Below are 16,424 nucleotides of genomic sequence, written 5' to 3'. Positions count from 1 at the left end.
AAATGTTAAGATGATTGTGAAATTGGTGAAATGTATAAACTTGAAAATAATTTTTTTGGGGAAGAGTCTCATGCTTTACCAACCGAGCTATCCCATCAATTGTCCATTTATTCCTAGTCTCCTGTGTGCGTGCGTAAAAAATAAAAATCCAATTAAAAACCATGCAGCTCGCTAGTCCGGCGCGTTACAACTTGCTGCAACAAGCAGGAAAAAAATGATCCAGCGGATCTTTTCAAAGCTCTCTGCGATTTGCAAGCTTTCCAGGCGCGGGATCGCAGCTCTGCAGCGCGCAGGCAGCCATAGGATTGCAGGAGGCAGCGATCTTGCTCCCCGGTCCTCAGAGGGTTAACTGGAGGCCGGTTCCTAGAGAGGACCGAAATCTGGGGAGCTGGAGGGGGGAGGGCAAAAGCCTCCCTAGCCAAAGCCCCTCCCCATCCTGCCTTGCAGATCTGGGAAGCTGGAGAGGCGATCCCATGGAGAGCAGAGGGTGCTTTGCGGCGAGGCTGCGCCCTGATCCCGCATAAGGAGCCGGGTGTTTATTTCAATCGGGGTAGCAGGGAAATCTGGTGAGTCTCTCTCCTCTTGCATTTGGTGAAGGGTGGCCTGGGGGTGTCATTGCTATTTATTATTATGATTGTTCTGTTATGCATGTTTGTGTTTTCATGTTGCAGAATTGCCCCGTGTTCTTTGGATGAAGGGTGGTGTGTAAATCTGAATAATAATAATAATAACAAGAATAATGTTTTTTTCTAAAAAATAATGTTTAGGGGGTACTCTCATTTTGACTCAAGAAAACCACCATTTTATAGCTCAAATAAAGACAGTAAATGGACAAAAGTACAGAAATTCACAAAATGTTTAGGCATAGCTGTCATTATTATTATGAAAAAACAAAAAAATATTCCTTCCAGTAGCACCTTAAAGACCAACTAAGTTAGTTCTTGGTATGAGCTTTCGTGTGCATGCACACTTCTTCAGATACTTCTTCAGATTATTATTATGATTATTGCTTTTTCCGGGGTGGTGGTGGACGCAGGGGTACACATACCCCTAAACACATAGCTGTCAACGTTTCCTTATTTTTAAGGGAAATTCCCTCATTCCGAATAGGATTCCTTGCAAGAAAAGGGAAAAGTTGACAACTATGTGTTGAGGGGTATGCGTACCCCTGCGTTTCCCCCCCCCCCCCAGGAAAAAGCAATAATAATAGTAATAATTTATTATTTGTACCCCACCCATCTGGCTGGGTCTCCCCAGCCACTCTGGGCGGCTTCCAACAAAGATTAAAAAATACATTAAAATGTCACACATTAAAAACTTCCCTGAATAATAATAATAATAATAATAATAATAATAATAATAATAATACCACCACCACCAGATTTGCAGTAGGGACTGGGAGCCTGGGAAATGCAGGTGGGGAAACGGAAGGGGTGGGTGGGAAGAAAGCCCCCAAGTGGGGAGAAGCCCAGTAGGGCTGGACAAAATGGATACTGACAAGCCGGAAGGTGGGGGAAGAGGAGGGCGACCGGGATGATCAAGGGTCTGGAAACCCTCGGAGGGAGATGGGTAGCCTGGAAAAGAAGAGACTGGGAGGAGAAAGGAGAGCCATCACCAAAGATCTCAAGGGCTGTCACATGGAAGATGGAGCAAGCTTGTTTTCTCCTGTTCTAGAGGGTAGGACTCGAACCCATGGCTTCAAGTTACAAGCTAAAAGATTCCGAGTAAACATTCTGACAGTCAGAGCTGTTTGACAGTGGAACGGCCTCCTTCGGGAGGTGATGGACTTTCCTTCCTTGGAGGTTTTTAAGCAGAGGTTGAATGGCCAACTGTCAGGGATGCTTTGGCTGAGATTCCTGCATTGCAGGGGGTTGGACTAGATGACTAGTGTGGTGGAGTCTCCGTCTTTGGAGGTCTTTAAGCAGAGGCTTGACAACCATATGTCAGGAGTGCTCTGATGGTGTTTCCTGCTTGGCAGGGGGTTGGACTCGATGGCCCTTGTGGTCTATTCCAACTCTATGATTCTATGATTCTATGACCCTTGGGTCCCTTGCACCTCTATGAGGGACTGGGGAGAAAAGACAAGCAGGCATTCGTCATCACCACCATATATTTCTTATACCCTACTCATCTGGCTGGGTTGCCCGTGCCACTCCAGGAGAAACACAGTGGTACCTCTGGTTGCGAACGGGATCCGTTCCGGAGGCCCGTTCGCAACATGAAAAGAGTGCACAGTGGGGCATCTGCTCATGTGCGATTCGCCGCTTCTGCGCATGCACGTGATGTCATTTTGCGTGTCTGCGCATGCGTGAGCGGCGAAACCCGGAAGTAACCCTTTCCGGTACTTCCGGGTCGCCTTGGGACATAACCTGAAAGAACGTAACATGAAGCGGACGTAACATGAGGTATGACTGTATATAGTTTTGTAATGTATATGGTTTATAGTGGTACCTCAGGTTAAGAACTTAATTCGTTCTGGAGGTCTGTCCTTAACCTGAAACTGTTCTTAACCTGAGGTACCACTTTAGCTAATGAGGCCTCCCACTGCCGCTGCACGATTTCTGTTCTCATCCTGAAGCAAAGTTCTTAACCCGAGGTACTATTTCTGGGTTAGCGCGATTTCTGTTCTCATCCTGAAGCAAAGTTCTTAACCCGAGGTACTATTTCTGGGTTAGCGCGATTTCTGTTCTCATCCTGAAGCAAAGTTCTTAACCCGAGGTACTATTTCTGGGTTAGTGGAGTGTGTAACCTGAAGTGTCTATAACCTGAAGCGTCTGTAACCCGAGTACCACTGTATGTTGTTATTGCTGTTCTCCTTGGCCTTTTAAAATGTTTTTTTAAGGTATCCTTTTTAATTTCCCCTTTACTTTTTATTTATCTTATTTATCTCCCTGCAATCGATAAAATGAAATATTTTCAAAATGTTCTTATTCCTAGGTATCTTTCTCAGCTGTGAAGGTCTCCGGGTCCTTGCTTCTTTGGCCAGCTTTTTCCTTAAGACGGCATCTGACTGAGGAGGGAAAGGGACACGTTTTTCAGCCATGTCGGAGGCTCCATCAGATCATTCGGTGAAGGTGGAAGAGGCAGAATTGGCTGGCCCAGTGGCAGGGAGAGGCTACCATGCCATTCAAGCCACAGGCAGCAAAGAATGCTGGGAAAACACCTGGCAAAAGGTCCTGGGCGAGGAGGACCCACTCAGCTCGGATGCTCGGCGCCAGCGTTTCAGGCACTTTCGCTACCAGGAGGCCGAGGAACCCAGAAAGGTTTGCAGCCGGCTCCACCATCTCTGTTGTCAGTGGCTGAAGCCGGAGCGATACACGAAAGCTCAGATGCTGGACCTGGTGATCCTGGAGCAGTTCCTGGCTGTCCTCCCCCCGGAGATGGAGAGCTGGGTCAGGCAATGTGGAGCGGAGACCAGTTCCCAGGCGGTGGCCCTGGCAGAAGGTTTCCTCCTGAGTTGGGCAGAGGAGAAGAAGCAGGCAGAGCAGCAGGTGAGAGAGTTTCATCTTAATAGTATTGTGCTGATGGCTGTATTTTCATAAAATAAACAAAAACATTTTTATTGTTTTGGATATTAGAGGCTGCGGCAAAAATAAATTACTTGTTAAACTGTAACTGCTATATTACAGCCAATGTGCTGGTCATCCATTATCCCTTTTCTTCTATTGTTTAGGTATTTAGAATATAAATGTTTAAAAATCCTATATATCTCTATCTATCTATCATCTATCTATCTATCTATCTATCTATCTATCTATCTATCTATCTATCTATCATCTATCATCTATGTTTACCCAGGTATTTAGTGTCTGAAGAAGTTTTATCGAGTGACATGTTACATTAGGGCATCTCCTAGCACGTATTCCATGTATATCCTTTTTCTCATCCATTTCTCTCTTTACTCCCAGAATCTGGTGAGAGACAGTTTCATCCTGATAACACAGAGATTTCCAATAATATTGCGAAACCCTGCCAGTTGGCCCACTTTCCCTACAAATCCTCTTCAGAGGTGATATCCCACTCCGGACCTAGGGCCTTTCTTTTTGCTAATCCTTCTCTCTCTCTCTCCCTCTCTCTCCCTCTGTCTTTGATCCCTGTTTTCCTTACAGGGCCTGTTTGAAGGAGTGGCCGCTGACGTTCCTGAGGCAAAGGAGGCTCCACTGATGCTGGAAAGATCATCTCTTTGTGCTGGAGCTGCTTCTCAGCATACAGATCAAGTAAGAGGAGACCTGCGGGTTGGAAGTTGGAAGAAGAGTTGGAAGGGGACCTGCGGGTCATCTAGTCCAACCTCCTTGCAATGCAGGAATTGTTGACATGCAGAGGGCCAGGAGGCCAGCTGGCTAGCCCCGGTTGGGCCGTCTCCTTCCAGCGACCCGGTGCAAAGACCATCACCTCTGCTCTGACATAAATCAGCGACCCGGGCTTCTGAGCCAGGGCACACTATCAGCAGATTGAACAGAGCACACAGAATAGGTGTGAGGCTTGTGGAAGCATACTATAACTACAGATTTATTAATCATAAATCAGGACAAAGAAACATGTCGTCTCTCTCGTCGTCTCAGAGAGAGCAGCAAAAGCTACACACACAATGGAAGTTCCCAGCATACTGTGCTGGAATGTAAACAGACATGTGACATGTAACAATCTCATGTCTGTTCCTTAAGGTGGAATGGAAATGTCAACAGCAATATGCCTTCTCTGTAGTGGCTCACTGTCTGTGAAATGCTCTCCCCAGGGAAGTTCGCCTGGCACCTTCCTTATACACCTTTAGGAACCAGGCAAAAATGTCCCTTTTTAACCAGGCCTTTGGTTGACCTGATGGACATCCTATAGCCTTTTAAAATGTGGCTCTTTTTTGAAGGGGGGGGGGTTGTTATACCACCTGTCCTGAAAGATCTTCATTGGCTCCCAGTGCATTTCCGAGCACAATTCAAAGTGTTGGTACTGACCTTTAAAGCCCTAAACGGCCTCAGCCCAGTATACCTGAAGGAGCGTCTCCACCCCCATCGTTCTGACCGGACACTGAGGTCCAGCTCCAAGGGCCTTCTGGCGGTTCCCTCCCTGTGAGAAGTGAGGTTACAGGAAACCAGGCAGAGGGCCTTCTCGGTGGTGGTGCCTGCCCTGTGGAATGCCCTCCCATCAGATGTCAAGGAAATAAACAACTATCCGACTTTTAGCAGACATCTGAAGGCAGCCCTGTTTAGGGCACTTTTTAATGTTTGATGTTTTATTGTATTTTTAATATTCTGTTAGGAGCCGCCCAGAGTGGCTGGGGTATTAATAATAATAATAATAATCTGTTGCATTAACTGTGAGTGGGAAATGGTCTCTTTCCTTTCAGGGTCTGGTGACGCTCGAGGAGGTGGCTGTGCGTTTCACTGAGGAGGAGTGGGAGCTGCTGGATCTGAGCCAAAGAGCCTTGTACAAAGAAGTCATGGAGGAGAATGGTGGCATCATGGCCTTTTTGGGTAAGGCCCCTTGCCCCCCTGCACTTGCCCTTGGTTTGGGGATGATAAGACCCTTGTGAAGCTTTTCCTTTTAATAGATTACAAGGCAGGGAAGGTTGGCTGTTCCTTTTCTTCCTAACTATCAAGATGTGTTTTCCCCCTGGTGGTCTCATCTGAGAATAAGATATTTTCTGCCTATTTTCTGCAAGTGCTATGATACGATAACTAGTGGAAATCCATGAAGTCCATTAAAAATTTTTTTGAGCTATTTTTAAAAGAAATTCGCCAACGTCTACACCTTTGACACGGGTTGTGGGACATTAAGGCACTTTCTGAAGGGGAGCTGTTTCCGATGGACGAATCCTGGATGTATGGCAACCCTATTTGTCTCAAGGCATGTTTTCTGGCAGCTTATCTAATGTATTCCTTTATTTGAATACATAGCATTCAGAGGGCCTTCTCGGTAGTGGCGCCCACCCTGTGGAATGCCGTCCCATCAGATGTCAAGGAAATAAACAACTATCTGACTTTTCGTTGTCCCCGAGAGGGGGCAATGACAATAAAGATATTATTATTATTATTATTATTAGAAGAAGACATCTGAAGGCAGCACTGCTTAGGGAAGTTTTTAATGTTTGATGTTTTATTTTGTTTTTAATATTTTGTTGGGAGGCGCCCAGAATGGCTGGGGAAACCCAGCCAGATGGGCAGGATATAAATAAATTATCATCATCTCTTCTCAAATCCAAACTTCCTTCCTCTTGAGGAATCCAGTTTGTTTTATCCCTTAGAATGCTAAGCAGTACATTTACATTTCTCTCAAAAAAGGAGGCAAAAGGAGGAAATGTGTTCTCTGCACCCGGAACATAGCATATTATTATTATTATTATTATTATTATTATTATTATTATTATTATTACAACACTCTGTTGGGAGCCGCCCAGAGTGGCTGGGGAAACCCAGCCAGATGGGTGGGGTATAAATAAATTATTATTATTATTATTATTATTATTATTATTATTATTATTATTTCACCTTCCTTGTGCTTTAATCAAGGTCTGCCCAACCCTGATCTGGGATCCTCTATTTCAGAGTGGGGTGCTATATTGGGAAATGCTTCAGATTGGGGGGAAGCAACCATCTTAATCCCGCTTTGTATAGCAAATTTTTCTCCTTTCCCCTATTTCCCACAACAGCAATCAATTCCTAGTTAGCGTACTTCTTCAATTTCAGGCTTTACATGTTGTCTCTCTTCTTCTCAGGAGACGAAAGAGCCAGGTGTAAAGAGAAGGAACAGCAGGGGAGAAAACCAGAAGGAAAACCGGAGGCGAGGAGGGAGAAATCTTCTTCCTCCCAAAGGGGCAACATCGCTGAAATCGCAGTGGGAGAGGAAATGGAGGACGGGAAAGAAAGCGGCCAGTGCTCTTTGTGCGAGGACAGTTTCATCTGCCCGGCAAGCGACGCGGGGGAAAAGCTCTTCGAGTGCATCAACTGCAGCAAGAGCTTTTCCAAAAGTTCCTACCTTCGGAAACACCTCCGTATCCACACAGGGCAGAAGCCGTACAAATGCGCCGAGTGCGGAAAGAGCTTCAGTCAGAGGACAGACCTCAAGAGACACCAGTGGATCCACACAGTGGAGAAACCGTATAAATGTCTCGAGTGCGAGAAAAGCTTCACCCAGAAGAGGAGCCTCAGCACACATCAGATGAATCACAGAGGGGAGAAACCGTTTAAATGCCCCGAGTGCGGGAAAAACTTTGCTCAGAAAAATTACCTCACGATCCACCAGCTGACTCACAGGGAGGAGAAGCCGTATAGGTGCTTGGAGTGCGGAAAGAGCTTTGGCCAGCTCAAAGATCTCAACAGACACAGAAGGGTTCATTTTGGGGAGAAGCCGTATAAATGCCTGGCGTGCGGCCAGGGCTTTTGGTATGAAGGCCACCTTAAAAATCACCTCCGGATTCACACCGGGGAGAAACCGTATACATGTTTGGAGTGTGGAAAGAGCTTTATTCGGAAAACAGACCTCAACAGGCATCAGAGGAGTCACACCGGGGCGAAGCCGTATCAATGTTTGGAGTGCGGGAAAAACTTCACAGAGAAGAAGAACCTCAGTTTACATCAGATGAAGCACAGAGGGCAGAAACCATTTAAATGCCCGGAGTGCGGGAAAAGCTTTACTCAGAAAAATTACCTCACCGTGCATCAACTGACTCACAGAGGGGAGACGCCATATAAATGCTTGGAGTGCGGCAAGAGCTTCACCAGGAACACTAGCCTTAGCTGTCATCAGAGAATCCACACCGGGGAGAAGCCGTACGAATGCCTGGAGTGCGGAAAGAGATTTTCTTGGAGGAAAAGCCTAAGTTGTCATCAGACCATCCACACAGGAGAAACCGTCGAAGTGTCTAGAGAGCTTTACTTGGAACAGAAACCCGGCCATGTCTCAAATCAATTGCAGATGGCGAAACCCTATCAATACCCAGATTGTTCCATGAGCTGCGAAGAAGTTGGAGAAGAAAAAATGTCTGTCTCAATTTTTCTGTGCCAATGATCTGGAATCTCTTCTGTGGTTTTTGTCCAGTTACGTAACAAAAGCCGCAAGATGGAGTCACCCCCGCCATACCCACCTAGAGTCCTTTTTGCCAGGCGCCTGGAGGAAACATCTTTTGCTCCTCCGACCTGCTCTTTGCCTTGGTGCCAAAGGGTCATGCCATTCAGGGCGACTCATAAGCCCATCCTCTTTTGCAAATTTCCTTCCCCTTGTGCCCAGAGTTCCAGGGCTAAAAGTAGGACCCTTCCCCTGTGAAATTTGTCATCCCTTTCAACATCCCTCTGCCGTCTCGCACTGCAAGGTTATTCCATGCATGTTTTGGAACTTCTCACAAAGTCTGTCTGGTGCAAACGTTCCCAAACTTATTTGGCCTACTGCCCCCTTTCCAGAAAAAAAAATATATTACTCGGTGCCCCCTGGAAACCTACCTTCTTTAAGCAAACAAACAGAAAGATGCAGTGGCAAATTTCTGCTCTTTTAGATATCTGTGTTTCTATCTACATGGGACGCGGGTGGCGCTGTGGGTTAAACCACAGAGCCTAGGACTTGCTGATCAGAAGGTCAGCGGTTTGAATCCCTGCGACGGGGTGAGCTCAGTCCCTGCTGCCAACCTAGCAGTTCGAAAGCACATCAAAAGTGCAGGTAGATAAATAGGTACCTCTCTGGTGGGAAGGTAAACAGCGTTTCCGTGTGCTGCTCTGGTTTGCCAGAAGCGGCTTAGTCATGCTGGCCACATGACACAGAAAACTGTGGACAATCGTCGACTCCCTCGGCCAGTAAAGTGAGATGAGAGCCACAACCCCAGAGTTGGCCACGACTGGACCTAATGGTCAGGGGTCCCTTTACCTTTATTTCTATCTACATATTGCTGGCAGTAAGCATTGCTACACAACAGATGAAACGTACAGTTCTTCAAAATGTTCTTCTTTCTTTACGCTTCCACTGCCCCCTTATTTTTATTAAATGCCCCCCGGTTACACACAAGGCCCTGGATAATAACCCACTTTGGGAAACAGTGATCCAGTGTGAAGTGATTTATTTCTTTTCATCCTATCTTTTTGTCCGTCCGCCCCGCTTTCCCTTTAATAAACCTTTGAAAATTTGCACCTTTGGGGCTGTGTGTATGCTTTGACGTTCGAAGACTAAATTCGTCCGTTGGGATAGCTCATGTCAGGAGAGCATGAAGCTCTTAATCTCTGGGTTGTGGGTTTGAGAGCCCCACGTTGGGCAAAAGATTCCCGCGTTTTAGGGAGCTGCGACTAGGTGACCCTATGCACAACCAATAATGGGTTTAATTTTGGGGGGAAATTGTGCACACTTGAAAACATTGGCAGCATTAGGATAAATTCAACAGTGTAAGTAAGTTTTGGTGGATGCAATATTGGAATACTGAATGGTTTAGTTTATATAAAATACGCAGGGATTTATGCTATGTAAAATGAAACATGGAAAGAGAAGGGAAGTCATTGATATTTTAAGGTTGTTTGAATGAATACTCTAAATTGTAAAGCAGAAAATGTAATGTGTGTGTGTGTATATATATATATATACATTTTTAATTTTGAAATACTTTATTGTCACTTGTACAACTTGTATACAGTGAGATTACACGAGCACCCCCCACTCAGATCTCTTAGTCTTAATTCCCCTCGTTTACTGACACACACACACACACACCAAACCCGAAAGTCAGTTGCCCTGTTGTTATCTTTTCATTCAGCAGCCTAACAGCCCACGGATAGAAACTGAGGGCAGGAGATCAAGAAAGTGCCGGCCAGGGTGTGTATTTCATCCAGCGGATTCACGGGACAGCCCATAATATCTTGTGCTGTATAATATCTTGTGCTGTATTCATCACCCTCTGTAGGCACTTCCTATCAGATGATGTAAAACCAGCGTACTACACCGTGATGCAGTATGAAAGGACACTTTCTATTGTGGACCAGTAGAAGGAGATCATCAAATGTTGATTGACATCGTTCTTCTGCAATACTCTGAAGAGATGGAGTCTCTGTTGGGCTTTCTTAACCACCTGGGTTGTATTTATTTTCCAAGTGTGGTGTAGTGGTTAAGAGCGGTGGACTCGTAATCTGGTGAACCGGGTTCGCGTCTCCGCTCCTCCACATGCAGCTGCTGGGTGACCTTGGCCCAGTCACACTTCTCTGAAGTCTCTCAGCCCCACTCACCTCACAGAGTGTTTGTTGTGGGGGAGGAAGGGAAAGGAGAATGTTAGTCGCTTTGAGACTCCTTAGGGTAGTGATAAAGCGGGATATCAAATCCAAACTCCTCTTCACTGAGATAAACTCCTAGGAATTTAAAGGAAGGGACTTCACACAGCCCTTCCTGATGTACAGCGGGGCTAGTTCTCCTCTCTTCCTCTGAAAGTCCATCTCCTTTGTCTTGCTGATATTAAGGTGCAAGTTGTTCCCTAGGCACCATGTAGATATTTTTTGGAGCTGATTCATAATATTTTTTGGAGCTGATTCATCACCACCTGTTATTAAACTTACCATTATGGTGGTGTCATCTGCAAACTTAATAATAATAATGTATATTTGTGTGTGTGTGCGCACACACACTAATCTAATCTATTAATGGCTTAAATTCAGCAAATTTAATATACAAACAAGATGGGTGGGCTTCTGTTAAGATCATAGAATCATAGTTGGAAGAGACCACAAGGGCCATCGAGTCCAACCCCCTGCCAAGCAGGAAACACCATCAGAGCACTCCTGACATATGGTTGTCAAGCCTCTGCTTAAAGACCTCCAAAGAAGGAGACTCCACCACACTCCTTGGCAGCAAATTCCACTGTCGAACAGCTCTTAGTGTCAGGAAGTTCTTCCTAATGTTTAGGTGGAATCTTCTTTCTTGTAGTTTGGATCCATTGCTCCGTGTCCGCTTCTCTGGAGCAGCAGAAAACAACCTTTCTCCCTCCTCTATATGACATCCTTTTATATATTTGAGCATGGCTATCATATCACCCCTTAACATCCTCTTCTCCAGGCTAAACATGCCCAGCTCCCTTAGCCGTTCCTCATAAGGCATCATTTCCAGGCCTTTGACCATTTTGGTTGCCCTCCTCTGGACACGTTCCAGTTTGTCAGTGTCCTTCTTGAAGTGTGGTGCCCAGAACTGGACACAGTACTCCAGGTGAGGTCTGACCAGAGCAGAATACAGTGGCACTATTACTTCCCTTGATCTAGATGCTATACTCCTATTGATGCAGCCCAGAATTGCATTGGCTTTTTTAGCTGCCGCGTCACCCTGTTGGCTCATGTCAAGTCTGTGGTCAACCAAGACTCCTAGATCCTTTTCACATGTACTGCTCTCAAGCCAGGTGTCCCCCATCTTGTATTTGTGCCTCTCATTTTTTTTGCCCAAGTGCAATACTTTACATTTCTCCCTGTTAAGATCACATGACACAAAAATAATTTTCTTAAGCCTTTATTTCTGTATTGCCTGGGGTTGGACTAGATGACCCTTGGGACCCTTTCCCAACCTTACAATCCTATGATTCTATTTTTTCTCTCCCTTTAAACGCTGTCGAGGGTGGCCCAAAAATGCCTCGCGGGTCAGACCGCCCTGCCATAGACGAAACTGGTCCGATCGGGCCAACCTTGCAGGGTTGTTGCTTTGCTAAGGAGCCAGCATGCAAGCCGGCCGGGACAGCCCTCCTTTTCAGAGGAGGCCACGGTCGGCCAACCCTGCCGGCAGCGGACCTTCCAAAGCGCAATTGTTTGCAAGGATCGATTCGCTGCGCCCGGATTTCGCGTTCCTGCTGCTCCTCCGGGCATGCAAGGGTGAAAACGATGCCGATGCAAGTGAGAGCGGATTCCTAGAGAGGAAGGACATTTTGGGGGGGGGGTGGATGCGTGGGGGTGGAGGGGAGGAGGAGTCCTCCGGAGCAAAGGCGGTTCCCCCATCCTGCTTTGCAAAAAAAGAAAAAAAGAAAAAGGAAAAAAGCCAGCCTTGGATTGCAGCCGGAGGTTGAATTGCACGGATGCATTTATTCGCTGCAAAGCTGACAGCTGGTTCCTGCCCCTGCCCCACTGCAGCTTGAACCGGGAGGTCGCACTCCCCCCCCCCAGCCCTCCCCGCACAGCCCTGCAGAGGAGAACTGTCCTTTGTCCTTCCCAATCACGTGAGTCTCTCTCCCCCCCCCCCCCTTTTAGCCTTTGGGTGCAATGTGTGGGGCTGGGGAATGAAGGGGCTGGAATCCCTTCTTTTACCCCCCCCCCCAAGTGGGGATCAGACAGTGCCTTGGGGGTGGGGGAAGGCCTGGGGAGCACAGAAGAGCGAGGCAAGCCCCCCCAAAAAAACAGCACCCTTTCCTGGTGTGGATCATCAGTTAGGCAAGAGGGAGTTGGGTATGTACGTTCAGCCCGGATGAGAAGTGAGTGGTCTCTCCATCCTTGGCAGAGCTCGGGTGTGCCACCTGTCAGAGATTATTGAGCTGTGGTGTCGGCGTTGCAGGGTGGGGGGCTGGGCTAGATGGCCTTTGGGGGTCCCTCCCGACACGACAGTTCGGTGATTCTGTGAAATCTGCAGAGCGCAAGGCTTTATCTGTATGCTCGGCCAATGCTTCTGAAGGAGAGCACAGAAGGAGAGGGGTCTTATGCTCTGGTCCTACCACTTTGGTGTGATTCTGCAGCAGTGCTCCTCTCAGATTCCCAATTTCACGTGCAGCTGATCCAGGATATTCTTTTTACGTTGAGGAGCTTTGCTGTCTGGCATTCTGAGGGTTTGGCCTTCTCGGTGGTGGCACCCACCTGTGGAACTCCCTCCCACCAGATGTCAAGGAGATGAGTAGCCATACAACCTTTAGAAGACATCTGAAGGCAGCCCTGTCTAGGGGCAATTTTTTAATATGTAATGTTTTATTATGTTTTTATGTATTTTGGGAGCTGCCCAGAGAGGCTGGGGTACAATTATTATTATTATTATTATTATTATTATTATTATTATTATTATTATTATTAAAGATGCCACCCTTGGTGTTGCACACTGGACAAACTCCCTCCCCCTCTTTCCTCCTGTCGGCATCTTCTCTTTCGTTAGCAAGATGGCTGGCTAATATCTCCAGACAACCAAGAAATAACAGCCATAATAATCCGTGATTGATCATGCCTGCTTTGGAGCAGCTTAATTTCCCCAACATCCCTAGCTAAAGATAATGCAATGTAAGCCTCTTTTCTGGCCACATCATACGTTAAAGCACTGTGATGCCGGTTCAAACAGCCCTTGTTCCCAGAAATCTGGGAGCTGTAGTTTGTTATAAGGGTGCTGAGAACTGGAGGAGAGACACCCCTCCCCCAATTCCCCTTGCAGAGCTACAATTCCCAGAGTTTTCTGTGAAGTGGGATTGAAAGTTAAACTAGCTCTATGATGGAGAACCAGGATCTCTCCTGACAATGCTGGGCACCCTTAATAACATTAATTTGGGTAAAACGGTCCCAGATTATTAAAGACCTTATGGTAAGAACTTGAACTCGGGCCTGGTAGTAATTCAGCAACTGGTGGAGGTCCCTGAGCAGGTTCTGCATTGCAGAAATGTATTGTTCTTCTTGTTGGTTTTGCAGGACCCACATTTTGGGGGGCCGATTTTGCTTCATGACCGAAATTGGCAGAGCAGGGAGGGCGTTCTTTGAACCACCTTGGTGGCCCTGCCTTGGAGCACAGATGGAATAAGTAGACTCCGCTTAGAGAAGCTGGTCGTATCATCTGGACAGGGGAGAAGCAGAGGATTCTGGGAAGGAACCGTGCAGAAGATCCCGAACGAGGAGGACGCCCTCAGCTCAGATGCTCAGCTCCAGCACTTCAGACGGTTTCTCTACCACGGCCTGCCGAAAGGTTTGTGGCTGACTCCACTGTCTTTGCCCTGAGTGACTGCGGCCAGAGCGATAGACACGAAAAACCCGATCAGGTTCTCCTAGAGCAGTTCTTGGCTGTCCTCCCCCCAGAGATGGAGAACTGGGTGAGGGAACGTGGAGCAGAGACCGGTTCCCAGGCGGTGGCCCTGGCCGAAGGCTTCCTCTTGAGCCGAGCAGAAGACGTGAAGCAGGAGGAGGAACAGCAGGTATGATATGATAATCTTTATTGTCATTGTCCCATACAAAACAACGAAATTGAAAAAATCTACATCAGTCATTCAAAAACCAACAAGCCTGCTATCCCAGCTATCCCAGCCTGGTTAGCTCCCTAAAAACTCTGCTACCCCATAATTGAATACAATATACTCACATAGAGACTACCTTGTTGTTATTGTTGTTTAGTCGTCTAGTCATGTCCGACTCTTCGTGACCCCATGGACCAGAGCATGCCAAGCACTCCTGTCTTCCACTGCCTCCCGCAGTTTGGTCAAACTCATGCTGGTAGCTTCAAGAACACTGTCCAGCCATCTCGTTCTCTGTCGTCCCCTTCTCCTTGTGCCCTCCATCTTTCCCAACATCAGGGTCTTTTCCAGGGAGCCTTCTCTTCTCATGAGGTGGCCAAAGTATTGGAGCCTCAGCTTCACGATCTGTCCTTCCAGTGAGCGAGATTACCTTATACTGTGTTTAAAACTAAAATTGCAATTGGATAGAAACTGTTTCTCAGGTGGCTAGTCCTAGTCTTTATAACTCTGTACCTTCTTCCAGAAGGCAGAAGCCGAAAGAGATTATTTCCGGGGTGCATGCTATCCTGCGCTATCTCTGCAGCTTTCTTGTGACACCTGGAAGCGTAGATTTGATCCAAGGTGGGAAGAGTGCACCCAGTTATTCTCTCCGCAGTCTTTACAACCCTGGACAGCATTGTTTTCCCCCTGACGGTGCAGCTCCCAAACCACACACACAGACCATAAGTTAATACACTCTCAACAGTACAATGGTAAAATGCCATCAACAGGTCCTTTGAGAAATTGTTTTTGCAGAGGCTTCTCAGAAAATATAACCTCTGCCGTGCTCTCTTCATCAGGTCTTTGCTTCATCTTTGTGGTTCCAGGGGGCTGAGAGTATTTTCCAAGGACGTTGCCATAGTGTGCAACGGTTGTCTACTTTTCACCCATTCTGGAAGTCCTACAAGGAGAGGACCACTCATTTGTTTCCTAATCTCTCTCTCTCTCTCTCTCCCATCTTTTCTCTTTCTGATCCTTGCTGCTCTTTCAACTGCAGGGACTATTTGCAGAAGAAGCCGTGAACTTTCCTGAGGCAGAGGAGGACCCGTCAGACCCCAGGCAGATGCCTCTTTCCAAGTGGTGGATCAAGCAGGAGGAAGAAGACGAAGGTGCTCCTTCGTTGGGTAAGGATTCACAAGACATTTCCTAGCTTGGGTCTTCCCCTCTTGAGCGGGTCTCCCTTGTTTTCCCTTGAGCCTGTGTTGGGGAGGAGCTGACTCCACCAAGTGCTTAGCTTCCATCGTTCGGGAATTAATACAGTATTTTCTGGAAGGGCGATTTTGTGGGAATTAAACTCTAGTTCCCATAGTAGCAGACTTTTGTGGAAGACAGCCCTGGGTCATTTGACCATTTAGCTATTTCTCTTTTCCCTCCTATAAAAACTATGCAAGACACTCTCGTTTAAAGTTTTTTTGTTGTTGAAATATATACTGTATTTTTCGCTCCATAAGACACACTTTTTTCTTCCTAAAAAGTAAGGGGAAATGTCTGTGTGTCTTATGGAGCAAATTCGTGGTCCCTGGAGCCGAATTGCCCTGGGGCAAAAAGCAGATCGTGCTTTCTTTCTTTTTTGAAAGAGGGAAGTGGGTGTTGAAACAAAGCCGCTGATCGTTTGCTGATCGGGAGAGAGATAAGGGACGCTAGAGATAAAGGAGGCTGCCTGGGAGTGGGGAGATAAAGACAGCAAACTTGCAAGGAGAGTAGACAGGAAGACTAAAGGAATAAGGAGAGAAATTAGAAGAAAAGGAAGAGCAAAAAAACTGCTCCAGCTAAGGAAAAGACACTAAGGCAAACAAGAAGGAAGGGAGTGTTGGAAGGAAACAGCTGATTGGTGGGATCAGAAGAGAGATAATGGATGCTAGCGGAGGCTGCCTGGGAGGGGGGAGGTAAAAGCCCATGGATCCTCAGGATTTTTACATTGGTTCACCCCAAATTCACCATCAGATCACATAGCATGTCCATGGCTACAGCCTGCACCAAAAAAATCACGCATCCACTGTTTCCTGGGGCGGCAATGGGGCAAAAATGTGGTTACAAAGCACGGATCCACATGGATCCTCAGGATTTTTGCATTGGGTCACCCCAAATTCACCATCACATCACATTTCTGCGGCCATAGCATGAACCACAAAAATCATACATCCACTGTTTCGTTCAGAATATTTTTTCTTGTTTTCCTCCTCTAAAAACTAGGTGCGTCTTATGGTCAGGTGTGTCTTATGGAGCGAAAAATACGGTATATATTTTGATTTTCCAAAATATAAACATA

The 16,424-nt window shown here is 46.7% G+C and overlaps 2 protein-coding genes across 2 annotated transcripts in view; both read left to right on the top strand.

The window, feature by feature from the left end:
- The first annotated feature begins 346 nt into the window (after nt 1-346).
- On the top strand, nt 347-9,107 carry LOC114591131 (uncharacterized). Its single transcript, XM_077923222.1, has 5 exons — nt 347-566; nt 2,938-3,491; nt 4,110-4,217; nt 5,342-5,468; nt 6,710-9,107. Exons 2-5 carry the CDS (start codon nt 3,042-3,044, stop codon nt 7,999-8,001), a joined length of 1,977 nt encoding a protein of 658 aa, XP_077779348.1. The 5' UTR covers nt 347-566; nt 2,938-3,041; the 3' UTR covers nt 8,002-9,107.
- A 2,784-nt stretch (nt 9,108-11,891) lies between these two features.
- The window catches only part of LOC114592462 (uncharacterized), a 28,739-nt gene continuing 24,206 nt past the window's right edge, over nt 11,892-16,424 (top strand). Inside the window, 3 exon segments of the mRNA XM_077923616.1 lie at nt 11,892-12,145; nt 13,584-14,080; nt 15,153-15,279. Of these exon segments, the coding sequence (XP_077779742.1) occupies nt 13,967-14,080; nt 15,153-15,279 (241 nt within the window). The 5' untranslated portion in view covers nt 11,892-12,145; nt 13,584-13,966.

The sequence above is a fragment of the Podarcis muralis genome, chromosome 2 (assembly GCF_964188315.1).
Source record: "Podarcis muralis chromosome 2, rPodMur119.hap1.1, whole genome shotgun sequence".
NCBI classification, from domain to species: Eukaryota; Metazoa; Chordata; class Lepidosauria; order Squamata; family Lacertidae; genus Podarcis; species Podarcis muralis.
The sequence above is the reverse complement of the archived record's forward strand: the minus strand, read 5'-3'. Positions and strand labels throughout refer to the sequence as shown.

Coding starts and splice junctions, on each gene's coding strand:
- LOC114591131 (XM_077923222.1), top strand. CDS start 3,042: ATGTCGGAGGCTCCATCAGATCATTCGGTGAAGGTGGAAGAGGCAGAA. Junction 3,492..4,109: donor AGAAGCAGGCAGAGCAGCAG/GTGAGAGAGTTT, acceptor TTTTCCTTACAG/GGCCTGTTTGAAGGAGTGGC. Junction 4,218..5,341: donor CTTCTCAGCATACAGATCAA/GTAAGAGGAGAC, acceptor CTTTCCTTTCAG/GGTCTGGTGACGCTCGAGGA.